This window comes from Schistocerca nitens, chromosome 4 (assembly GCF_023898315.1).
Source record: "Schistocerca nitens isolate TAMUIC-IGC-003100 chromosome 4, iqSchNite1.1, whole genome shotgun sequence".
NCBI lineage: Eukaryota > Metazoa > Arthropoda > Insecta > Orthoptera > Acrididae > Schistocerca > Schistocerca nitens.
In genome coordinates, this window is record NC_064617.1 from 673,399,540 (window position 1) to 673,427,176 (window position 27,637).

Sequence of the window (27,637 nt, forward strand, 5' to 3'; positions counted from 1 at the left end):
CATCCTCTCCAATTTCCATAATATTGTTCTCAAGTACATCGCCCTTGTACAGACCCTCTATATACACCTTCCACCTTTCTGCTTTCCGTTCTTTGCTTAGAACTGGGTTTCCATCTGAGCACTAGATATTCGTACAAGTGGTTCTCTTTTCTTCAAAGGTCTTTTTAATTTTCCTGTAGGCAGTATCTATCTTACCCATAATGAGATAAGCCTCTACATCCTTACATTTGTCCTCTAGCCAACCCTGCTTAGCCATTTTGCACTTCCTGTCGATCTCATTTTTGAGACGTTTGTATTCCATTTTGCCTGCTTCATTTACTGCATTTTTATATTTTCTCCTTTCATCAATTAAATTCATTATATCTTCTGTTACCCAAGGATTTCTACTAGCCCTTGTCTTTTTACCTACTTGATCCTCGCCGCCTTCACTATTTCATCTCTCAAAGCTACCCATACTTCTTCTAATATATTTCTTTCCCCTGTTCTTATCAACCGTTCCGTAATACTCTCTCTGAAACTCTCTATAACCCCTGTTCTTTCAGTTTATCCAGGTCCAGTCTCCTCAAATTCCTACCTTTTTGTAGTTTCTTCAATTTCAGTCTACAGTTTATGATCAATATATTGTGGTCAGAGTCCACATCTGCCCCTGGAAATGTCTTACAGTTTAAAACCTGGTTCATAAATCTCTGTCTTACCATTATATAATCTGTCTGAAACCTTTCAGTGTCTCCAGGCCTCTTCCATGTATACAACATTCTTCCATGTTTCTTAAACCAAGTGTTAGCTATGATTAAGTTATGCTCTGTGCAAAATACTACCAGGCGGCTTCCTCTTTCATTTCTTACCCCCATTCCATATTCACCTACTACGATTCCTTCTCTTCCTTTTCCTACTATCGAATTCCTGTCATCCATGACTATTAAATTTTCGTCTCCCTTAACTATCTAAATAATTTCTTTTATCTCATCATACGTTTCATCAATCTCTTCGTCAACTGCGGAGCTAGTTGGCATATAAACTTGTACTAATGTGGTAGGCATGGGCTTTGTGTCTAACTTGGCCACAAGAATGCGCTCACTATGCTGTTTGTAGTAGCTTACCCGTATTCCTATTTTTTAATTCATTATTAAACCTACTCCTCCATTATCACTATTTGATTTTGTATTTATAACCCTGTATTCACCTGACCAGAAGTCTTGTTCCTCCTGCCACCGAACTTCACTAATTTCCAATATATCCAACTCTAACCTATCCATTTCCCTTTTTCAATTTTCTAACCTATCAGCCCTATTAAGGGATCTGACATTCCACGTTCCGATACGTAGAACGCCAGTTTTCTTTCTCCTGATAACGACGTCCTCTTGAGTAGTCCCCGCCAGGAGATTCGAATAGGGGCTTATTTTACCTGCGGAATATTTTACCCAAGAGGACGCCATCATCATTTAACCATACAGTAAAGCTGCATGCTCTCGGGAAAAATTACGGCTGTAGTTTCCCCTTGCTTTCAGGCGTTCGCAGTACCGGCACAGCATGGCCGTTTTGGTTAGTGTTACAAGGCCAGATCAGTCAATCATCCAGACTGTTGCCCCTGCAACTACTGAAAAGGCTGCTATTCCTCTTCAGGAACCACACGTTTTTCTGGCCTCTCAACAGATACCTCTCCGTTGTGGTTGCACCTACGGGCTATCTATCGCTGATTGCACGCAAGCCTCCTCGCCAACGGCAAATTCCATTGTTCATGGGGGGATCACTAAACTAGTGCCTCTCAAATCGATCCTTGGCAAGCTCTCTGTTCGCTTCAACTGATTTCTTCTGCTAAACGCACTAGCGTAAGCTGAACAAATACCTCAGCTGCGGTACATCTCCTTTTTTGGTATCCTGTGTTGTTGCTAAATCCTTAGGTGAATTAAATTGTCTAGTGAAACTTGGCCAAGCTGCAACTGCAGAAAGAAAAGAAAGCCAGTTAAAAAAAAAAGGAACACGACATATAGAACATTACTGTGACTATAATGCGGAGAAACTGACTTCCACTGAACAATTTATGGTAGCTGACGACTTTAATTCTCGAATAGCAGATTCTGTACTCATTATTGAAGAAGTAGTTTCTGACCAGTTTCTTCTGCAATCTGAAAAATTGCTCAATAGTTGGGTCTTTTCTCGTTTTCAGGCCTCGTTTCTTCAGTCGCAGCTATACGAGGAATACAGGCTTTATGCTACCAAACACAGCCCAAGGTATCAGTGCTGGGGGCCACTCCTGTTCCTTATTTATATAAATTATATGCCTTCTAGTATTACAGATGATTCTGAAATATTTGTGTTTGCTGATGACTCTAGCTTGGTAGTAAAGAATGTTGTGTGCAACGTTGACACTGTTTCAAGTATTACATTTCACGACGTAAGTTCCTAGCTTGCAGAAAATAAACTAATGTAAAATCGTATTCAGATAGATAGTAAACTGTCGTGGAAAACCCCATTCAGGGATCTTGTTCAAACACTTAATGCAGCCATTTTTGCTATTCGAATGGTATCTGAAGTAAGTGGTAGTTCGACACGAAAAGTAGTCTACTTTGCTTATTTTCATTCGCTTATGACGTATGGTGTTTTTGTTAACTCTTCCCACTCTCAAAGCAGATTTTTGGCTCAGAAACGGGCAGTTCAGGTAATATGTAGTGTAAATTCACGAACCTCTTGTTGACCCCTGTTCATTAGCTGGGTATTCTTACATTGCCTTCTCGATATGTATATTCTTTACTGTCATTTCTTGTTAGCAATATCAGCTTATTCCAAAGAATTGGTAGCTTTCACTAAGTTAATACTAGGCAGAAAGCCGATCTGCATTTGGATCGCACTTCATTGGCTCTTGTGCAGGAAGGTGTACAGCATACTGCCACATCCACATCCAATAAGCTACCAAAAGAATTTAAAAATCTCAGGAGTAATCCACGCGCCCTCAAATCGAAACTGAAGAGCTTCCTCATGGGTCAGTCCTATTCTGTCGAGGAGTTCCTTGAGGAATTCAGCTAATTCCTGTGTTATATTCTTGACTGCGTTTACATAAACTTAGGGCTTGTCTTTTTTTGTTTTATCTGTTATTACTCTTCTATTGTAATTTCATGTACTGACACGTTCCATAACCTTGGAGATTTGCTCCCGAATTTGGTCCTACTGAACTGGACTTGTAAATAAAAACATATATGTGTGTAAAATAAATAAATAAAAACATATATATGTAGAATAACGTAAGGAATGAAGTAAGGAAACAACCACGAATAAAAATAGTAATTTAATACTTATTGCATTTATGGCTGTACTTTTCATCAACTGTAGTATATATTTCAGTATAAAATTCAGTCGTCAGTTGCAAATATGTGTTTATTTAGTTTTATCGGTTTCGACATTAATTTCTTATCTTCAGTAGCCTACAAAATTAGAGATGATATAAATCTTTAAGCTTTGGCTATACATTTTGTGTAGCGTAAGAAGTATATTACACTTCCTTATTATTGGTTTAGCAAATGTCACTATCGTCTTCATAGAAGCGTAATGCCATTATGTGTCGTAATATATATATTGTATGTGATTATTGTAAACAAAGGTTGACAATTTACATGTGCGTGGATGTGATACAGTTACTGTAAATTGTCAATCTACGTTTACAATAATCACATACAGTACGTATATTTTGGACATATCATGGCATTATGCTTATATAAAGAAGATATTGCCATCTGCTAAACCAACACTAAGTAAGCTCCTTATACTTCGCATAACTGTACAGCCAAGATCTAAGTATTTTTAATGTCCCTAATTTTATAGGCTTCTGAGGATGATAAAGTAATTATCGAAACTGGTAAAGCGAAATAAAAATATATTTGCAACTGACGACTGAACTTTATTCTGGAATAATTTAATTCTGTTTAATAACAGTAATTTAAAATACGGAAATTGTTTACGAACTCAGCACACGGATTTGTAAGTAAAACCATATTGTTACAGTGATCGTTTAAAACAATGCGAAACGCATATGGTCTGAATAAGACTTTTATTACAGTCGCAAAAGACGGTACACAAGCAGTATTAGTTGCTTAGAACTGTTCGTCATAATTAAAGTTAGTGAACGGAAGTTTACCGAAAAACCTTCAGCTTTCGTACGAGACAGTTTACTGTGTCTGTTGCCCACCCTTCTTGTGTGTTGACTGAAGATTGGCAACGCTGGCGGGGAATTCGCCGGCGCAGGTCGATAGCAGTGGTAAACCATTCGTCCCTCTCGTAGCCTGCTGCTGCTCGCATCCGCCGCATCATCATAATGCTATCAACATAAGCTGCGCTTATCTGCCGGCCCACCGCTGATTACAGTATTCGGCGAACTGTCGGCCACAGCTCTATCGTTTCACGGCTATCTGCGTAGCGAGTTAGCGGACCCATTCTGCATGCAGCATGCATCTCGCTTCAAAGTTGGAACACGGAGCGAAGCAGAATACTGTTAATTGCCGAATCGACTCGAGGGACGGGATCGAGGCGGACTGGAACCACGTTACAGTTAAAACGTTCGAGTGATTATTTTTGACATCATTAAACAATGCAGTCAGTGCATATTTGCACCATCGGATGGATATCTATAGAATTAGTAAACTTCTTATGGCTGATGGGAAATGAGGTGTTTGCTTATGAAACTAAACTGTGTTTGTAACAACTTAATTACATAATATGGTGCAGAGAACATAGTTATTTGCAACAATAATTAGCGGCCCATTCTGGGTAGCACTAAGCTTCTATAGCCGGATGACTAGTCTGTCATAGCGGTAATAAATTTTGTACACAAACCTTCCTTGTGAATGAGTATATCTTTTAGTGAAAACTTTATCAAAAGCCCTACAGTCAGCCTTCACATACAGACGGAAAAACAGATATAGATAATGATACAGATAACAATATACTCACTCACCCACAATGACTGTACTTTTCCATCTATATTATTGCTGCTGACTTCAACAACCATACCAAATCCCTTGCAAAACTCCAGCTGTGGCGTCATTTTTCTGACACCCTCCATGGTAACATTGTCCCCATCCCACAGCACACCTATCGATAAAGTAACACTACCCCCGATGTCATCTTAGCGTCTCCCTAACTCCTTGGACGTGTTATTAGAGTAGTCCTAGATCCAGTTGGAAGTGACCACCTACCCGTTCTCCTCACCATCTCCTATACATTACCTCACCTCCATACACCCCATCCCAATCGCTATCCAAAAGTTATCCAAAACTACACTGACACCAGCTGGAATGCCTACTGGAAATTCACAGGTACCCAGACTGGAAGCCACCCTCTAATGTTCCAACAACCTGATGATATCCCTCATGCCGCTTCCTTACCGCAGTGGACTTCGTCAGACGCTATATCCACCTACATTATTACAAAGGCCATACATCCTCATTGCCCATCTGTCTCCACCCCCCCCCCCCCTGTCCGCAGCTCGTGGTCGTGCGGTAGCGTTCTCGCTTCCCACGCCCGGGTTCCCGGGTTCGATTCCTGGCGGGGTCAGGGATTTTCTCTGCCCCGTGATGACTGGGTGTTGTGTGCTGTCCTTAGGTTAGCTAGGTTTAAATAGTTCTAAGTTCTAGGGGACTGATGACCATAGATGTTAAGTCCCATAGTGCTCAGAGCCATTTTTTTTTCTCTCCACCCCACCCTGCAAGCTCTACTCCTTCTCCAAGAATCTCATCACTGCTGCTCTCTCCTATGTATTCGTGATAAGGATACACTCACAGCCACCAGCAAGTACAGGGAAAGCAGTGAACCATCCTGAAGAGGACTGCAGCAAGTTGGTCGAAACGTCGGCAATTTAGTTGCTGTACAGTGACGTTTCCCAATACCCAAAGTTACTTTACCCAAAATACAGAGAAACATCAGGATTTTATAAAATACAAAAAAAAGCTGGGACTGGCCCCAACATTTACCAGACTCAACGCTACACTCCCCATTAATCTTCCTAATACTGGGAAGCATTCTGCCGACTCACTGGCAGTTGTCCCGTCCCTCACTATCTACTCCTGCACAACAACCATCTCCTGTCTGACAAATCTGAGCAAATCTGGCCAGTTTGCGTGATATCTCTCTGGCTTCTTCTCAGTTCCTGATGAACTTCGTTTTGATAACTCACTGTTCCCTACAATCCATGAACCCACAGATACCACTGCCTCACCTGTGGGTCCTAGCTTCCACTACCAGGTGAGCGGACCACAAACAGAATTAAATACACAGATCACAGCACACTACATAAAACAAGTACTTCACAAAAAATGTAACACTTGCTCTGGTTGCAAGACTGCATTACCTGTTGACACCTCAGAAAACCTCCTTTCCAGTTATCCTTGCAATCCTTTATACCACTAGCCTCTTCACAGGTTACTACCCGGAACTGAGGAAAACCTCCAAAATCCTACTTTTTCTCAAAACACACAAACTCCCTACACATATCTCTTCTGACTACCCCACCTGCCTCACCTCAGTTTTTACAAGGTCTTCGAATACATTGTCTCCTGACACATGCATCAACGTTTAAACCAACACCACCTCATTCCTGTTAACCAGTGTCACAACCTCTCCTCAGATAACCAGCTCTACCTCCCTCATCTCCTATCCCACCAGCTCAGCCACTGTAAAACAGCTATTTTTGCCTCCCTTGACCTAGAGAAAGCCTGGGACCATGCATAGCATTCAGGTCTTCCTTCCATACTCCAGACTTACACATTTCCATTTAACTACGTCTGCCCTACTGCATCCATCCTATCTAACTGTCCTTATTGTCCATAATTTGTCACTATTAACAACACCAGTTCCCATACCTTACATCCCACTGCAGGTGTCTACCGTACATTCCAGAAAGACCACCGATCCTTCCTATTCCACTTCAATCAAAGTACCTCCTTGTGTAACCGATGGCTCCTCAACGTCAACCCCTCCAATACCCAGGCAGTAATTACAGGATGAACCAGCTGCACCTTCCACCTTCATCCAGTTAACTAATAATTTAAAATATCTTGAATTAAACATCGACCAGCAACTAACATGGAAACCTTACCTATTGATCATCCAACAGAAATTCCACAGTTGACCAAAACTGCTAAAACTTCTAACTGGCTGAACTTGTGGATTGCTCCCTTTCACTGTCATCCATATTTGTAATATCTTGATCCGACCCATCCTCTCCTATGCAAATGTAGCACGCATACCTGCCCCATCGACGTTCTGTAAGTCTCTCTAGACTCTTGAACATTACTCACTACGCTCGCTTTCTGCGTCTGCCTGCCTTCCCCAAATGTATACTTTAATATCTTACCAAATTTCCATTTCTTCTCAGTTACAATAAACGCCTTCAAACAATCTACACCATCCGAAAATTCGACTCTAATAAACCTATTGTTTCCCCTTTCATTTCCAATCCTCGTGAACTGCACGCCTCTACTGACACATCAAACAAATCCTACACCTGCACACCCTTAAAATCCTCTCCCAAGAAATTTCAACCGTCTCCCTCCCCTTCATCGCGAACTCCGCTCCAACATTTACTCTTCCTGGCAGCTATAAATCCACCCCATCCATTCCTCCTCATCAGTACTCCCTTTTTATTCCCTTTCCATGTTTCCGAGACCCATTTTCTTGTTTCTCTTTCTTTGCCAACTCACTTTTTCCCCTTCAAATAGCCGGCCGAAGTGGCCGTGCGGTTAAAGGCGCTGCAGTCTGGAACCGCAAGACCGCTACGGTCGCAGGTTCGAATCCTGCCTCGGGCATGGATGTTTGTGATGTCCTTAGGTTTAACTAGTTCTAAGTTCTAGGGGACTAATGACCTCAGCAGTTGAGTCCCATAGTGCTCAGAGCCATTTGAATTTTGAACCCCTTCAAATTACGGCCTTAGGAACACACCAAAGCCGGCCGCTGTGGTCGAGCGGTTCTAGGCGCTTCAGTCCGGAACCGCGCTGCTTCTACGGTCACAGGTTCGAATCCTGCCTCGGGTATGGATGTGTGTGATGTCCTTAGGTTAGTTAGGTTTAAGTAGTTCTAAGTTCTAGGGGACTGATGACCTCAGATGTCAAGTCCCATGTGCTTAGAGCCGTTTGAACCATCTTTGACACACCAAACTATTCCTCCTTACATGTCTCCCAACATGCACCTCTTCTCCATCGACACTACGCATTAATCCTCCATCATTATACCTCCGCCTTCCTCCCCTCAAGCGCGACGTCCCCCCACGCACCCCCAACAACAACAGACCTTTCCCAGGGAAGGTCCTTCTAATTTTAGTGAAAGTGAAGTGCTTTTTTTACGATCAGCGTTTTAATCGTGTTTTAAATGTCTTAAATGTATTCGTATTGTTTTTCCGTTTTACATTCTGTTACTCCTGTTTTAAACAAAGAAAGTCAAGTTTCTTAAATATAAAACCTTCCATTGATTTTATCTTCAAATTGCCCATATGGGGCGAGGGGAATAAAATAACAATAAAGAAAAAAAGACAATAATACACTGACGGAAATGGAAAATGTTACACCATGAAGACCTTGACCAAATGCTACCAAACTGGTACACCATTATTTCCACTGCTTGTGGGGTATATTTATTCAAATTTTATCGTTATATTAGCTTATTTTCTGCACAAATAAACGCCATTCCTACAGATCAATGGTGCGAGTACGTGATGAATATTGGCTGCGTCTAACGTGAGTGGAAGTTTTCAAATGCAGGTCGAAGTACAACACACCCACAGAACAAACACGTGCAGTTTATCGCCTTCTCTTGTATTTTGCGAAAGGTCGAATCATTGGCACGTGGGACGTGGGAGCACCATACCGACATATAGCATGTATATAGTTGGCTGTAGTGCACTGATTACAGAACTGGTGGTGGCAAGAACAGGCACAGGACTGTGTAGGAGGACTAAACCACGAGGAAGTTGTAGGATTGTCCGATTGGCTCTGACGAATAGGCGAATGACAACAGCTAAATCCAGGCAGAGGTTTTAGACAGAGCATGAGCTCGAACCGTTCGGAACAGATTACTTATTGGAATTTGGATTGAGATCCTGGCGATCATACGTCGCTTATTGTTGACACCATACCACATACAACAAACAGTAGCAAGGTGTAAAACCAGAGTCAGCTGGGATATTGAGTGGCATACCGTCGTCTTCGACGATGGGTCTCGCCTTGTTTATTGCGGCCATATCGGCGACAGTATGTCCGGAGACGACCTGGTGAAAGCTGACAAGAAGCAACTATTCTCTTCTCTATAACAGTGTTGCACGGAGGTGATGGATTTGAGAACAGGGCTGCTGTGATAATTGTGAAGGGAGGGTGAATGCTCACTAATGTGTAGCAAGAAAAGTAAACCCTTTTGGCATACTCAGAAAAGGTGCACAAATATTCAGTCATGTCTTGATACTGTTTCATAGTGGCAACTTCAGAAATGTAAAAATATGCACTTCACAAAACGAAACAAACGTAACATCGTATGACTGAAATATCAGTAACAGTCGCAGTCTGTCAACTCATACAAATATCTCGGTGTAGTAATTTGTAGAAATATGTTTTTTTTTTGAGCTTTTCCTCATTACAGAGGCTTATCTCCAACATAATAATTTACTTGGAAATTACAATACAAACAATAAACGTTCTTAAACTGTACTCTCAAAATATTTCTCCAGGTGTTTCGATCTTGCGTGTCCTCTTCCTCTGCGCCCATTCTCCTCATTGTGTGCTGTACATTTTGGAGCCAGGTGGTCACAGGTCGTCCTCTTCTTCTTCTCCCCTCCGGTTCCCACTCCAGTATCAATTTTGGTATTCTGGCTTCCTCCATTCGTCGTACATGCCCGTACCACTGTAATTTCTTCGTATCCATTATGTCATATATTCTTTCTTTTATTTCCATTCTCCTTATTACTTCGGTGTTCCTTATCTTTTCTTTCCTGGAGATTCTTGCCGATCTTCTCCAAAAGTCCATCTCTAGAGCTTGTAATTTTCTAATGTGCTTCATGTTAATTGTCCAGGTCTCCGTTCCATACAGAACCACACTCTCTAATATGGATTTGTATATTAATTTTTTAGTTCTGCTCATTACATTCCTGCTCCATAAGACTGAGTTAAGCATCCCAATGACCCTCCGTCCGCTACTAATTCTTTTATTGATTTCTAACTCTGATTTTCCCTCGATTTCTAAAATGGATCCCAAATAACAGAAAGTGTTTATCTTTTTGATTTTCTTTCCTTCAATGTATAGCTCATCTGAATCATTAGTCAAGTATTCTGTTTTTGGGTAATTAATCTTCAAACCCCAAGTTTTGTATGCTACTGCTAGTTGATTGCACATATAGTTAGCATCCTCCCCATCTTGTGCTACGACTACTTGATCATCAGCAAATAATAAATGATGTAGGTACACTCCATCTCTTATTTCTAATCCCATACTATTACATTTACGAGACCATGTTCTAAGGCTAATATCTATATAGATTTTAAATAATGATGGTGACATGGAACAACCCTGTAAAAGGCCTTTGCTTGTTCTAAATTTCTGTGAAAGTTTATTACCAACTTTAACTTGGCAAATGTTATCTTTATACATCTGTTGTATTATTTTAATCAAAGAAGGGTTTATGTTTGCCATATGTAGTGCTCTCCAAAGTAATTTTCTTGGAACAGTATCATACGCTTTTTCTAGATCTATGAAAATTAATCCTATATTTTTTGAATTTTCCCTATGTTTCTCCAAAATCTGTCGTAATGTGAAAATATGGTCTACACATGATCTCCCAGCCGTGAATCCACATTGTTCTTCTTGGGTTCTAAAAGTTTTTTCCAGCTTGTTTTTAATTACTTTCGCAAAAATTCTCATTAATGTGTTTGTAACACAAATTCCTCGATAGTTTGAACAAATTTTGCGATCTCCTTTCTCAAATATTGTATTAATGTAACCTAGCTTCATCTCGTTGGGTATTGAATCTCCATTTATCATGTTGTTGAAGAGCTGTGTTATCAGTTTCACAATTTTGTCACCACCATATTTCAGACACTCCAGATTGATATTGCATGGTCCCGGTGATTTACCATTCTTTCCTGTTCTCAACGCCTGAAGTACTTCACTTTCTAAAATCTGGATCTCATCATCTTCATGTCCTTTATCTTCCCCTGTTCCTTCTTCTAGATATTCTTCTCTGTCCTCATTTAATAATTTTTGGAAATACTCTTCCCATTCCTTTTGTGTTATCAGCTGGAGATTAGTTTTGCTTTTTGTATCCTGACGAAGTCCTTTCAATACTGACCGTGCTTCTTTTGCTCTCCCAAATCCTAATTTGCTATTCACCTTGGCACATGTTCTTTCCCATGCTTCATTTTTTGCCATCCTTATTTTTTCGTCACTTCATTCTTCTTTTCCTTGTATATTGACCTTGTTTCTTCTGATTTATCATTCAACCACTGAAGGAATGCATTTCGTTTTTCTCTAACGAGGACCTCTAGTTCCTCTGACCACCACTCTGCTGCACGGTTGTGGTTGCTAACTTTTTTACCCAACACCTCTGTTGCTATGATTTTCACATTAGCTTTTATATAGTCATATATTTCCTCTGTACTTCCTTCAAATGCTTCAACCAGTTTCCTTTCCATCCTGGCCGCAAAGAGTGTTCTGATACTTTCGTCTTGTAGGCTGTCAATATTAAAAGGTAAATTTTCATCTTTCTCAGTCTGGCTCGTTTTATTTATGTTACTTGTATCACTCCTTGCATTCTTCCATGGCCAGAAAGACTTCATTTTAACTAGATAGTGGTCTGATCCACACTGGGCTCCTCTATAAGATCTGACGTCTACTGCCTTGAAACTGCTTGTTTGCCTAATGATAATATAATCTATTATAGAACGAAGTTCTTTGGTGTTCTGTTGCCAAGTATATTTATGAATGTCCTTATGTTTGAAAAATGTGTTGGTAATTTTTAGATCAAATCGTTCACAAATTGCAATCAATCGTTCCCCATTGTCATTATATTCGTCCTCTCCATGTTTTCCTACTATTCTACAAGATTCTCTAATTCCTACCCTTCCATTCAGATCTCCCATGATAATCAGTTCCTTTTTTCTTGGGATTTTTTCAATAATCTCCCTGAGGGTGTCCCAAAATGTATCTTTCTCCTTATCTTTTGTGTCGTTCGTGGGTGCATATACGCCAATAATCACAACTTCCCTAGCAAATAATGTCATTTCAACAGTTATAATACGTTGATTGATGAATGTCCAATTTGTGATTCTTTCTTTCCATGATTTCTTTATCATAATGGAGACTCCTGCTTTGGCTCTTACTGCTTTTGATACCCCACTCCAGATATGTACATAATTATCCAGTTATTCTCCTCCTTGGCCTTTCTTCTTTGTTTCAGAGAGTATGTAATGGAACAATGATATAGACTCCGTCATAGGTTAATCAGATGGTAAGCTTCGATTCATTGGAAAGATGCTAGAAAAATGCACTCAGCCTTAAAAGGAGATTGCTCACAAAATACTCGTACGATCCACCCTACAGTATTCCTCAAATGTGTGGTGCCCGTAGCAAACAGGGTATGACAGCGTACACACGCGAATGGCCACAGGTTGGTCAGCGTCGGAGAGCGTCAGGGAAGTGCCGTAAAACTAAACGGGTGGACGCTTGAATGTAGACGCAAACAATCCCGTGAAAGCCTATTTAATAAAGTTTCAAAAATCAGTTTTAAGTAAGAAATTTAGGTTTATTACAGTCTCTTTCGGATCGCTCCCGTGGAGATCATTAAAACAAGAGCAGGCTTGATTCAGCGCATACAAGGAATTTAAACAATCATTCTTCCCGTGATTCTTACACGTAGCCATAAGAACTGGCAGGATGATGAGTACCCTTTTCTATCCATTTCATAGTGATTTGTGGAGTGTAGACGTAGATGTTATTTAACAAATGTCCTGCAAGACATGAAATTTTCTCGGGCAGACAGAACTTGGTTTTAAACAGCCAGTATTTGGACGCTGCCCTTGTGATAATATGATTGCATATAAAATGATCAAAAAAGTTTTCCTGGTCGAAAACCAACTTCTCGATATTGTTTAGACAAGTGTTTCCCAAACTGTATTCCGCACAACACTGGTGTCCCATAGGAAGTGAATAAGTGTTCCGCGAAAACCTTTTAATAACATGCCTTTTTTTTTTAATTTTGACGACACATATTTTTAAAAATATTATTGTGATTTCTGTGTTATTAATTATAATTCAGAATTGAAGTAATCACTGAAAAAAAAGTTTTTCTCATTTTTTAAAAAAATTTATTAACTTTCAAAGATGAAAGTATTCATCAAAGTATCGGAATTCTAAGAAAGTGTTCCGTCAGAGGAAAAGTTTGGGAACCCCTGGTTTAGACCATAGCATAGTAGTAGTAGTAGTAGTAGTAGTAGTAGTAGTAGTAGTAGTAGCAGTATTAGCAAACGAGTAGCAAAAGCGAAGAGCCACAATAATTTGTTGCAGAAGCTAATTGGAATTCGACAGGCATCCGATAAAAACACTCTGAGAACCCCAGCGCTGGCTTTACTAATCATCAACAGAGTACTGTTCATTCAACTGTATGGCTCAACAGTTCCCTTCCACCTGTTGACTGTTCACCTTCCGCAAACTATCGTGCACATTGTGGTACGAGGGTTGTTTGATAAACCTGGTAAAATAGCTAAAGAAATTTGTCTCGTAAACAACTTACCTTACGTCTCGACGTAGTCTACATTGAGGGATATACACTTGGTTCAGCGATTCCCAGCTTTTCCATCCCAGCCGGCCGCGGTGGTCTCGCGATTCTAGGCGCGCAGTCCGGAACCGTGCGACTGCTACGGTCGCAGGTTCGAATCCTGCCTCGGGCATGGATGTGTGTGATGTCCTTAGGTTAGTTAGGTTTAAGTAGTTCTAAGTTCTAGGGGACTGATGACCACAGCAGTTGAGTCCCATAGTACTCAGAGCCATTTGAATTTTTTCCATCCCACTGGAAAAATTGTTTCTGTCAAACTCTGCAAAATACTCGTCGACTACAACTATCACTCCCTCATTTGATGAAAATTTCGTTCCAGCAAGCCAAAGTTTCAAGTTGGAGGACAGGAAGAAGCCACTTGGGGCTAAGTCTAGTGAACAGGGCGGGTGAGAAACCAAGTCAAAGCCCAGTTCATGCACTGCCACCATAGTTAATCGCTGATGGAGCGTTATCCTGTTGAAAGCTCACTTTTTTGCATACCAAACTTGATCGTTTTTCAGCCAGTGCAAATTTAAAACGATTCAACTACCAAGTATAACAGAGTCCAGTTGTGGTTCTGTCTTTTTCGAAATAATTTATGAGGATTATTCCTGGGGAATCCCAGACTGCAGTGGCCATCACATTACCAGCTGACAAAATATTCTTTGCCTTCCTCAGTGCACTCTCACCATACTTTGTTCACTGTTTTGACTCTGGTGTGGAAAGATGCATCCACATTTCATCGAAAGTCACAGATCGGCGCAAAAAGTCTTGCGGATTGCTACTAAACAACGCCAGACATATTGTTGAAATGTTGTGCTAGATGCGCTTTTGGTCGACTGTGAGCAATAGCAGCACCCCCACCTCACACACAGCGTTTTCATAGCCATCACAGTTGAGAGGCCTATCTCAAAAATATCACAGATTTTTATTCGGCGGTCTCGCCTTACCATATCATGGATTTTGCAAATGGATTCCTTTGTGATGACCTCAGTTGGACGGCCAGTGCACGCCTCGTCTTCGGTGCTTGTCCGACCATGTTTAACTTCATTAATACAAAAGTAAATAGTCTCTAATGATGGCGCAGAGTCCACGTGGACATCATCCAGTTCTGTTTTGATTTATGTGGCAGTGCCAGCCTTTCAAATGAAAATGTTTAGTAAAGGCACGAAACTCGGTTTTCCAGTCGCTGCTGATAGACTGACCAATTCAGACGGCTGCCAACAATGAACTGTACGTTGTTGGAATTCTTTATACGATCGTTGGAATAATCAAGTTTACCAGCCATGAAATAACAGCAAAAAAGTTCTATTCTTTCATGAAATTTACTAGATGTATTAAACCATCGTCGTGCGCTTCTGCTTGCGTCTGTTCATTGGCTGCTAGTGCTAAGAAACGTCACCCCACAACTCATAAGAAAACAGTAAGTTTTCGCTTGGTAATGGAAAATAACACAGAAGAATGATTCTCTTCCATCACATGATATCACTCAGCATGGTTCTACAATCCGAGTGAAATCTCGTCAGCCCGAGAAACCGGTATGAGCTTGTTGACTAGCACTGTCCTGCGGCTGCATGAATCAGAGTGATCATTCACACCCCAGCAAAGCCTCTCGCGAGTTGGAAACGTCACTATCAGACTGTCAGGCTTCAACCTTCCTGGCTCCACCTGGCACAAACCAAACCGAATCGGATATGGGAGACGGTGAACAGCTGCAGCTTTCTGCAGACGAAGATGGCCAGACTTTCCAAACCGTAATTGCACTGAGATGACGCACACAGTGCCGCAAATCGTTCAGGATTGCACCGTACGTGCCGTCGCCGAATCTGTGAAAGAACTAAAGCATCTGATTGGATCGAAGGTCTTTGATTTTTTCCCTTTTGTTTAATTAACTGGTTGTTTATAATTTATATTTTTGTAATATTTAATGCAGTTGTGATTGTCCAAGAGCATCAGACAATAAATACGGAGGAGTAAAAAAAAATGTATCCACTGTTTAAAAGTCCATTACTGGCAAACTAATTGACGGAGTTGTCTCATCTTTGATAGTCTAATAGTTTGTAGTTCCGGCAATCGCCACACAAGTGTTGTATTGCTTTGTTTTGTTTTGTCAGATGGCAGTCGCCATATAGTCAGTGTTTTGTTCTTAGTTGCAACTAGTTACTCGAGTAAACATAGTTGGCGCAAGGCTTACATTCGATGAAAGGAAGTCAGTTTTGAAGTGGTATTTTAAGTACGAAAACATTAATGAGGTTCAACGGCAATGGCGAAATGAGTATCAGACAGAGCCACCGACACGTTTAACGATTCGTCGCATTCGAGACAAATTTGAAGCCGAAGGCTGTGTTAAAGATGTACACAAATAACGATCTGGACGACCTGTTACAGTAACGAGTCCAGCTGATTCCCGTCGTGTGTTACAACAATTCACTCGCTCACCACAGAAGTCTGTCAGACAGTGTGCCTGTAAAACTGGAGTGAGTCGTTCAAATGTTCGGCGAATTTTAAAGACAGCAAAGTGGAAGTGCTACATCCCACGATTGCTACACGGAATGAACGAGGACGACCCAGATCGTAGAATGGAGTACTGCGAGTGGTTTACTAATATGGTGCGCAACGATGAAGAGTTTGCAGAGATGATTGTGTGGTCTGATGAGGCACAGTTCAAACTCAATGGTACAGTAAATCGCCACAATTGCATCTACTGGGCCGCCGAAAATCCGAACGTCCATGTAGACAAAGCCGTGAATTTGCCAGGAGTAAATGTGTGGTGTGGGTTGTCTTACCGGGGCTTGATTGGGCCATTCTTCTTTGGCGGCACAGTTCCCGGTGAGAAGCTTCAGACATCATTTTACCTGCCATCCGAGACTTGTATGGAGACGGAAGAGTTTACTTTCAACTAGATGATGCCCCAGCCCACTACCAAAATCGTGTTAGGGCGTATCTCGACGAAAATCTACCAGGAAGATAGATAGGCCGTGGAGGTGCTGTGGAGTATCCACCACGTTTCCCAGACCGACCTAACTCCTCTGGACTTGGATGAACTTCGAGAGTCCATCGTACATTCATGCGCAAATATCCAACTGAACACGTTGCAGTGAGTAGTTCGTGCTGCAGTTCGGCGGCATCGTTTGTGTGTGTATGTTAATGGTGACCATTTCGAACACCTACAGTGATGAAACTTCCTGGCAGATTAAAACTGTGTGCCCGACCGAGACTCGAACTCGGGACCTTTGCCTTTCGCGGGCAAGTGCTCTTCCAACTGAGCTACCGAAGCACGACTCACGTACTGGCGGAAGTAAAGCTGTGAGTACCGGGCGTGAGTCGTGCTTCGGTAGCTCAGTTGGTAGAGCACTTGCCCGCGAAAGGCAAAGGTCCCGAGTTCGAGTCTCGGTCGGGCACATAGTTTTAATCTGCCAGGAAGTTTCATATCAGCGCACACTCCGCTGCAGAGTGAAAATCTCATTCTGGAAACATCCCCCAGGCTGTGGCTAAGCCATGTCTCCGCAATATCCTTTCTTTCAGGAGTGCTAGATCTGCAAGGTTCGCAGGAGAGCTTCTGTAAAGTTTGGAAGGTAGGAGACGAGGTACTGGCGGAAGTAAAGCTGTGAGTACCGGGCGTGAGTCGTGCTTCGGTAGCTCAGTTGGGCAGTCTGCCGCCGGCAGTGCTGCGAGGCGGTCACGCGCCAGAGCGCTGCGGGCGAGGCGCGCACGGTGTGTTTGTGTTTACTTCGGCCGCTGTAAGTGCCGTTTTCCTTCTAGACCACCATGGCGCACAACTATCGGAAGAAGACATTACGTTTCAACTTTTGTTCCGACTTCGCCCGACCCAAGGCCCTGGAGGTAGAACGATTTATACGCGATGAAGTTAAAATACCAGCAACGGATCTAATTGGTATCCACTTGTCCATAGTTAGCAGTACCGTCTACGTCAAAATGATCAACGATGCGGCGTGCGACAAGGTGCTTCAAGAGGCAAAACGTGGACTGCGCTTCTGTCATTCCGACGGCAACGTCGGACCCGTTACCGTCGATCACGCAGGTCTCGGCACACGGACGATAAGGATCTTCGAACTGCCGTTCGAACTACCTGCAGACGTCGTCATCGAGGCGCTCCGTCCCTATGGCAACGTTCTGGAACATGTTGCCGAACGATGGGTCCAATTTCAGACCTATCCAGTTTTAAACGGTGTTAGACAGGTCCGTATCGAGTTGCAGAAACACGTGCCTTCCTATCTACGTATCGGAGGCTGCCGTGCCATTATAATGTACGACGGCCAACCTCGGACCTGTTCCGGTTGCGGGAAAGAAGGTCACCTACGGTCTGAATGCTTTCAACGACGTGTCGCGCAGCTCCCGTTGTCGGAAGCGTCCGTCACACCCACGATGACCGCCCTACCGGTCACTTACGCAGCGGCTCTTGCCACGTCTACAGTTTCGTCCAGTCCGTCGCCCGGTCCTTCCGATCGGCACGTCCCACCGTCCCAGTCACCAACGGACGGTGCAGACGTCCCACCTGACAACCTTGCCGCCGAACAGGCTCCCGCACCGGACGCTGAGGAGACCAGTACATCTTCACAACACCTGTTTAACAATTTCATTGTACCCACCGACGCCTTCGAACCAGGTCGACGCTCCTCCTTGCCGTCGTCCGACACTGAGGAACACGTGCGCAAACAACGCTCGCCACGTAGGCGCAAACGCCGTCGCCGTTCACCCACGGGCTCTCAGAGCGTTGCCACCCGCGACGACGAAGACGACACCCAAGCAGCCGACATTTCCACGCAGAGGTCGGCGGACAACTTTCACGATGAACAAGACGTTTCGCAGGACGGGACCACTATGGAGGTCGCCACGCACAATGTAACGATCGGTGCGCCGGTTGAGACGCCTGTCTCCCCACCGACAACTCCAGATCTCTCTCACCACGACGCAATTCCCATGGACATTGGACAGACCCACGGCACAGGAGCATGGGCCGACGACATTGAGGAAGGTACGCCCCCTCCTCCGGATGAGTTGCCTCCGCCGGACGAGGCTGCCTGTTAACATCAAAAGCGAGGCATTGCAGCTGATGGGACGGGACTTCCTGTCGGTGCCCTCCTCTTACTTCCCTTGGTGATGGTAGATGCGCGTTCACCACCACTGAAACAAACGTACCGGTTTGCCACACTGAACATCAACATGATCGGCACTGCACCCAAGCTGCAACTCCTATGTGACATGCTTCGGGCCTCTGACGTCGACGTCGCCCTTCTTCAGGAAGTACGCGTTGCCACACTACCACCAGTCTACGGCTACGACTCATACACGTCCACATGTGATCCATCAGGGCGTGGAGTGGCTTTCTACATACGCGAAGGAATCCCACTCATGGACACGACAATCCTTCCCTGTGGAAGAGGCATGGCTGTTACCATCTTCGACACGCGCGTCATCAATATCTACGCTCCGTCTGGCTCCACGAACCGTCGGCAGCGGTCCACTTTCTTCGGACATGACGTGGCGCCCCTGTTTTCTGGACGCTATGATCGCCTTATCATGGGAGGCGATTTCAACTGTGTCCTCCATCCGCAGGACCAAGTGCCTGGTTATTCGCCATGCCCGGCGCTGCTCACCTTAATCGAAGATTTTCATCTAGTGGACGTTTGGGAGAAAATTCATGGCAATACCCCCGGTTTTACCCATTATACAGCACATTCTGCGAGCAGACTGGACCGGTTTTATGTCTCTGCTCACCTCGGCAATGAAGTCGCCCAAGCTGAACGATGGCCCCTTGCATTTTCGGACCATTGCGCCGTCATTTGCTCCCTGGCTCTGCCACCTCAGTCAGTGTGGCGCAGCAGAGGTTACTGGAAGCTTAATACCTCCCTCCTTAATGATCCACACTGCCGACAATGTTTTGCCACTACATGGGCGTCTTGCGAAAGACGCCTTCCGCAGTACACATCCACGTTCCATTGGTGGCTCAAATGTGCCAAACCTGCGATCAGAAAGGCCTTCATACAATGTGGCAAGGAAGCAGCAGCATGGCATCGAGACACCACAAATTTTCACTACGCCGTCCTCCGTGAGCTCGATGCGCTCCCTCCATCACCAGACACCCACAGGGAACGACAACGTACTAAAGCTCGTCTCCTCTCTCTTCAACGTGCACGACTGCATGGTGTCGTGGTGCGTTCCCGACGACAAGACCTCCTCCACGACGAAACCCCATCCACAATCCATGCCGCATCCGACCATAGTCGTCGACGTCGGCTTTTCGTCCCCAACATCGCGACCTCCGATGGTGTTCACCACACAACACAGGCGGCAGTCGTGTCTGCCTTTGCTGAACATTATCGCCAATTTTATGATGATGAACCGATGGCGACGCCCATTCCTGATGATCTCCGTCCTTCCCCTGATCGGACCCTCACCGTAGCGGAGTCAACGTCCATGATGTCTGCAATCACCGCAGAAGAGGTGGTAGATGCGATCAACAAAGGGGCCAAGAACAAATCACCCGGACCAGATGGTATCCCAGTGGAGTTTTACCGGGCGTTCACCACGTTAATGCTTCCTCACTGGACGGAAATGATTCAGGAACTCTTTACTCCGTCCTTCCCAATTCCACCTGAATTCGTCACTGGCATTCTTCTACCTGTGCCTAAACCGAAGGGAGGGTCTCATGTCTCTGCATATCGCCCCCTTACACTCTTGAAAGCAGACTATAAAATCTATGCACGCCTCTTAGCAGCGCGCATACGCACCGTCTTACCTACGGTCCTTTCACCTGAGCAGACTGCACGTGGTTGTGGGGCCACCTTACAAACAGCCCTAGGAGAATGCCGTGACCTCATTGCACTGGCGTCGGTTTGTCGCCTTCGTGCAGCACTGGTATCCGTCGATTTCACGAGTGCCTTTGATCGCGTTCGACACCCATTCCTCCTCATGGTGGCGACACGTATGGGGTTCCCATTGCTTTTTGTCGATGCCATTCGCCGGTTACTACTTCCCGCGGTCTCGATGGTACAAGTCAATGGGAGGCTTGTAGGACCGATTCCTATACGCCGCTCTGTGCGTCAAGGATGCCCTATGTCTACTTTATTATATGCCATTGCACTTGAGCCCCTCATCACTGGACTTACCTCTAGACTGCAGGGCCTCACTTTGCGTGACCACACCTTTCACTGTAGGGCTTATGCGGACGATCTCCTCTTTCTCACCTGCTCCTCCACGGAACTCAATGACGCCATCCAATGGATCCACCAGTATGGACGTCTTTCTGGTAGCATTCTTAATGTCCGTAAATCGACTATGATGCCCATCGGGCGCGGCCTCCCGGCTATGGTGCCGACCCCACTCCCAGTCAGTGCCACCCTTCGTTACTTGGGTATCGAATTTACGAGCTCCACACACCGCACAGTGGCCCTGGCTTACCGGCGGCTTTTGCAGTCGATTCGGCACCATGTCCGCGGTCAAGTGCACCGTAACTTAAACCAACTCCAACGTGTGTCCTATGTCAACATCTATGTCGCCCCTAAATTGGTACACGTCGCCCAGATCCTCCCAATGCCGTTACTCCTTGGCCGCCGCATCCAATCAGCCTTTGGATATTTCGTGTCAGCAGGGGCACTTTTCAAAGTCCGCTACAACACTCTAACACTGCCTCCTGCAAAAGGTGGCCTCGGACTCATCAACGTGCGGGCACACTCTTCTGCACTCTTTGTCCACACTCTGTTGCGGCACTGGCAGGGGCCGGTCCCGTCCTTAACACGCAGTCTCTTAGATATCCTCCGACCAGCTTCTCTCGATCCACCGATCAATGTGGCACCTATTTCTCCATTATTGTCCTACGTCGCCAATTGTTTCATAGAACTCAGCTACGTTCGGGCCGATCTTCCAGTCACCCGTCCTCCCCGTACAAAAGATTATTATCGTTTGTTTATGCTGTCCAACCCTTGCGACCCCATGGTGCTCCAGCATCCTGACATTAACTGGCGCACGGTTTGGGGGTGTGTGCATGCACCCTTTTTACCGTCGTCTGTGTCTGCACTCTGGTATGTTTTAGTCTATGTAAAATTCCCGACTAATAGTCGACTTTATCGCATAGGACTGGCCACCTCCCCACTCTGCCCTGACTGTCAGCTCGAAGACACCGACGAGCACCGTCTTACGTGCCCCCTGAAACAAAACGTATGGCACATCATCCAACGAATCGTGGGCTTTTACCTCCGTGCCCCGCCAACGACGGTAACCCCGGATTTCCTGCTGTTGCCCCAGACATTTCACTACCCTCTTGCTAAGCACCATACCCTAATCTGGTTTCGAGGACAAGCTTTAGAATATCTCTTTCAGAGTGGTCCACATACAGTCCTTGACTTCTGGTACAAAGTAGTGACCGCGCATAGCACCCTCACCCGAAAACCATCTTACCGACAAACTTTTGCCGGTTATCTCCGCAGCGTCTTCCTTGACCCCCCTCAAAGTTGGGGTGTACCATGCCTACCTGTCACATGATGCAACAACCTTATCCACGTCCTCATGCATCGACCAAAAACAAACACAATTTTTTTAAAAAAAAAAAGGAAGAAGACAGAATATGTTATATTTTGTTGTATTTAATGTTTTTCTTTTTTAATATATTTTTTTGTTTAACTAACAGTCATTTGTATATTTTTAAATGGTACCTTGAAGAACTCTTGCATAGTGAATATATATGTACTTTTAGTTTGTTCAATACAAATTTTTAAACAAAAACAAAAAAAAGAACAAAAAAAGGAAAACAGGCACTCCGCTGCAGAGTGAAAATCTCATTCTGGAAACCTACAGTGATATCTTTAAGTTAGACTTCAAACTACACTTTCACCAAAAATGAGGCAACTCCGTCAATTAGTTTGCAAGTTATGGACTTTTAAAGAGTGGATACATTTTTTTGGACCCCTCTGTATAAATGTCATACTGTTGTTAGATGCAGTATATGGTGCTGAGAGCTGGAGAGAGTAGTCCACAACTGACGGCTGTGTCATTTCTTTGTGTGCAGCCTTCCACATGGCGCCGAAGGTGAGCAAGATGTTCCCGGAGTCTTGCCTGCTGATCGTGGTGGGGCTGCTGATCGGGGCTATTCTTTTCTACGCGGGCAAGGTGCACGTCAGCACCCTTACGCCCGACATCTTCTTCCTGTACATGCTGCCGCCCATCATCCTGGACGCCGGCTACTTCATGCCCAACCGGCTGTTCTTCGACCACCTGGGCACGATCCTGCTCTTCGCCGTGGTAGGCACCATCTTCAACACACTGACTATCGGCTTGTCACTGTGGGCAGCGGGACAGACCGACCTCTTCGGCTGCGAGACGCCTCTCTTGGACATGTTCCTCTTCTCTGCACTCATCTCGGCAGTCGACCCCGTTGCGGTGCTGGCCGTGTTCGAGGAGATCCACGTCAACGAGATCCTCTACATCGTCGTTTTTGGAGAATCGCTGCTCAACGACGCCGTGACAGTGGTAAGTCAGCGCGAGCATCCCGCTTCTCTAAGACGCAAAGCTTACTGCGAAGGCGACGGGAGTACGCTAGGAATATGGGATTCCCGTAAAATCATAACGCCATTTGGCGAAGTAATAGCTTCTAGTCGGCAGACGTAGGAATATGTGAATATCACCAAGTAACTTGTTGAAATCTGGGTTGGAATATCTGAGAGGCACCACAAGTGCTTTTCACAGAGTTGTATCCCGTGTCTTTTGTTGATTTTGTTCTTTGTCAATGATCTACCGTTTGATTTGAATCAGGACGAAGAATTAGTTTTTTTAGCAGATGTATTGTTGTCAGTCTCTGTACCAAATTTCACCATACAAAATAATGAATCATGGTTTCGTTAAAGTCCTTAATAAATTTTGGACAAATATCCTTTATTTCAACTTTGAGGAAAGGGCTCATCTACTGTTGTACTATCAAAATTCTGACGTCTCCAGTTTACGTAACGTACAAACAAGATGTAATGACACTCTATGGACGTGCATATTCATGAAAACTGAAACTGTAACAATCTCATTGTAAAACCCTTTAATCATTATGTTCAGTTACTGCATCATTTATATATTTTCTAACTTTAAGAACATCCGAATCAGTAGATTAACGTACTAAATGAAAAGCACCAGTTTACTTTTGTTCTACAATATTACTTTTATTATTAACCGGTTTTCGGCTTACAAGGCCATCTTCAGACATTTACTGTCTGAAGATGGCCTTGTAAGCCGAAAATCGGTTAACAATAAAAGTAATATTGTAGAACAAAAGCAAACTGGTGCTTTTAATTTATTGTAATGTTGTTCTACCAAGAACCGACGGAAGATTCTGTTAATAAGATTAACGTACATTACGTGTTTTCATTCGCTGGTCTCACACAGGATAATATTTTTGAGTAACTTCGCACTCAAGTAAACGGCCTGCATGTATTGTCATATACATGCGTATAATTCATGTGTGCAATTCTGGTTCGTGTGACCCGTTAAACATCATAACGTTCATCATGAACATTATCTGTGGAGAACTTAAGAAAAAGAACTAAATAACCATTAAGCATTGCAGATAGAAACTGTTTACTGGTATCTCTTCATTGCGTCTGTGCAGGGAAAAGAATAGCATGGTTTGCCGAATTTAAGTACGTTGTTGCAGCTCCACATAGGTTTCGTCAAACAGCTGGGTTGGCAACTGTTGACCACCTTCATGTATCCACTATCGACTGTACCACTGGAATCTGTAAACTCATACAAATACTTGGGTGTAGCACTTAGTAACGACATGAAGTGAAAGATCACATAGACCCAGTCCTGAGTAAAGCAGGAAGCAGACTTAAGTTTATTGGTAGAATATTAGGGAAATGCAGTCAGTCTACAAAGGAGATTACTCACAAATCATATGTGCGACCCATCCTCGAATACTGCTCAAGTGTGTGGGACCCATACAAAATAGGACTAACGCCACCCAGGAGGCTCACATCATTTTTGCGAGTTCGTGCTTGGCCACTAGGCGGCCCCACCCCGGCAGCACTACTTCTCTTTCCATGCTGCAAGTCTATCCTTCTAGTATTCTTTTTTCGTATCTACCTTTCCATTGGATGATCTTCTTGGTACCGATTGTCCTTGGATCTGATTTATGATTTTTGGACCCTCGTTTTTTTGCCTTCTGGCATTTTACAACTTTTCAGTCTTAACTATATGGTCCCATTGTTGGATCTGACTTGCTACTCCTTTTCCAAATTTTACAGAAGTGCGGATAATGCAGGGAAGGTCGTCCAGCGTAGTGTATATTCCATCTTTTGTACCTTCTTTCACTACACACGTTCATTTCTTGCAAAGATACTAAGCCCAAAATGGTAACTATTCTGTTGTGATGAGGAGAGCGTCATGTACCTGCACACCCTGTGACCACGCAGGGATCACACTGTTGGTACCAGAGCTGGAAACTCCCCACTCAAGCCAAGGAGTCTGTGCGCCTCATGGCTGGTGCACAGGGATCCGGGCAATGGTTTACAGGCCAGGTAACTACTGCTGTGGTTGCGTGGCAATGATGAGGAGAGCATGTGTTCTGAGTGGATGATACCATAGTCGTCGATTCGCACATGAAGTGAATTAAACTGTCTTCCACTGTTAGGCACAAGACTCCAGCAGACTTCTCAGATGGTAAAGATCATTATAATACACAGAGATATGACCCCACGAAGTTTCCCTCCTGGATACGCCATAGGAAGAGGAATGGGCCAGAGATCTGGGAGCGAAATACTTCACCCAATTGTACTAAGACTGATGGGGATACTTTTACTGCATCAGAACCATTATTTTTCGTTGAAAACACTGAAGACAAATTTGTGGAAGTGGAGTCTCTGGGGAAAATGCGAAATTGTGCGTTATTAATTAAAGCTTCCTCTGCTGCCCAATCTACTACAGCTCTTCAGACACGTTATCGTCTAGGTGACATGTCTGTGACCATTGCTGTACACAAACCTTGAACAGGGTCCGAGGAATCATTTTCCACAGACATCTTACACTTACAGATGAGGAACTCCAAGCTAATCTCCAACAGCGAAGTGTACATTTTATCAGATATCTATTAAAAGGGTCCAAGGATAATCACATGGAAATGGACGTCTTTATCTTAGCCTTTGAAGGAACGTCCTTCTGGAGAAGGTTAAGGTCATGGTGCACAGGTCTGATGTGAAACTGTGTGTCCCACCGCCTGTGAGGTGGTTCAGATGTTTATGCTTTGGGCTTATGTCTTCCTGGTCACAGCAGACCCAAAATGCAGCAACTGTGGACGATCATGTCACGAAGATAGTCCTCCTGAACAGCCACCTTTATGTGTCAAGTGCATGGAACATCACCCTTCACATTCGCCAGTTTGCCCAGTTTCCAAGAAGGATCAGAATATCAAAGAACACAAATCTATTGACCATCATATACTGAGACATGGAAGAAAAACAAACGCCTACATCCAATGGATATGATGATCAATTACACTAACATCATGACCATCACCCACTCACCCCCCCCCCCCCCCCTCCAACCTCAACCTTCCCAAATAAGATCTCCCAGCACAGTCCCTCTCTGTATTTCTCTCCCCAGCAGTTCCTAAATGGAGGCCTAACACCAAATAATGGCTGAAGTAACCATCACCTGTGGGTCCAAGGTCTGTCCACTCTTCATCTGTCCCCACACTCCGTGTAGATAGCCCATTGAAGGAACCTTTTCCACCAAAGGTTGTGAAGGATAAGGAAAGGGAGAAGAAGGCTCAGGACATGACTCCTCTGATGCCCCCAGAGGCACCAGGTCTCCCCACATATTCGGCTTCTGACCCTATGTTTGTGGGTGTGGTTCTATCCCCACTGGTGACAGTCAGTGATGATGTGACATGACCAGCCCCCTTGTCCCCTTAACGCCTAACCTGGCACCAATCACTTCATCGTTCAGTGGAATTGTCATAGTACTACTGTTACCTACTGGAACTACAACACCTTGTTTCCTCTTCTTCTGGGTTTGCATTGCTCTCCAAGAAATGCACTTCACTATTGATCATTATTCAACTCCCTGTAGTTATCGCGCATTCTGTCAGAACTGTGCTGGTCCCAAGAGTATATCTGGAGGGGTCTGTACTTAGGTTCATACAGATGTCGTTGGTAAATGACCTAGTTGGATGTCATAGTGGTGTGGGTGCAAATGACCTCAGCGATCACCATTTGTAACGTTTATTTACCTCCAGGCAGACCACTTACTTGTGTTGAATTGACTGCATTAAACCAACAACTTTCCTCCCTTTTCTCTTGCTTGGGGACTAAAACACACACCATCCCCTGTTGGATATTACCACTTTGTTTAATTGACCGGCTTCTCACGGACTATGATCTGTACTTCCTCAGTGATGGTTCTCCCACCCACTTCAGTTCTTCCCATGGCTCCTATTCAGCTATTGATCAAACAATCTCTTTCCCTAATGGCGTAGCTTCCCAACATTGGCCACTACACGATGACCTTTGTGACAGTGACCTCTTCGCAGTGATGATGTGGATTCCTTGCCACAAGTAGACAGACCGATTAACACATTGAGCACTTGTCAGAGCTAACTAGCCTTTGTATGCCTCTGGTGTTATATTCTTTGCCTCTCTGTCAGATTGTATTCATGAGGTTGTGCAAGGCATCTGAGATGCAATCATCGCGCCGCTGAAACTGCCTTTGCTGTTTTTTCAGGACTCCAGACCAAAGACACTGCAATAGCTTTTCGAGATAGCCGATGAGCCCTGCAACGATTCAAATGACGTCCTTTGCAGACCAACTTCATGCTAAGGCTCGTTATTTAATTAAACACAGTAAGAAGGAATGCTGGGAGCGCAA

General features: G+C 44.2%; 1 protein-coding gene across 1 annotated transcript in view; it reads left to right on the plus strand.

Moving 5' to 3' along the window:
- Positions 1 to 27,637, plus strand: part of LOC126252497 (probable Na(+)/H(+) antiporter nhx-9) — a 665,019-nt gene that overhangs the window by 462,706 nt on the left and 174,676 nt on the right. The window contains exon 3 of the mRNA XM_049953392.1: positions 22,800 to 23,260. Coding sequence (XP_049809349.1) covers positions 22,800 to 23,260 — 461 coding nt within the window. The remainder of the gene's footprint in view (positions 1 to 22,799; positions 23,261 to 27,637) is intronic.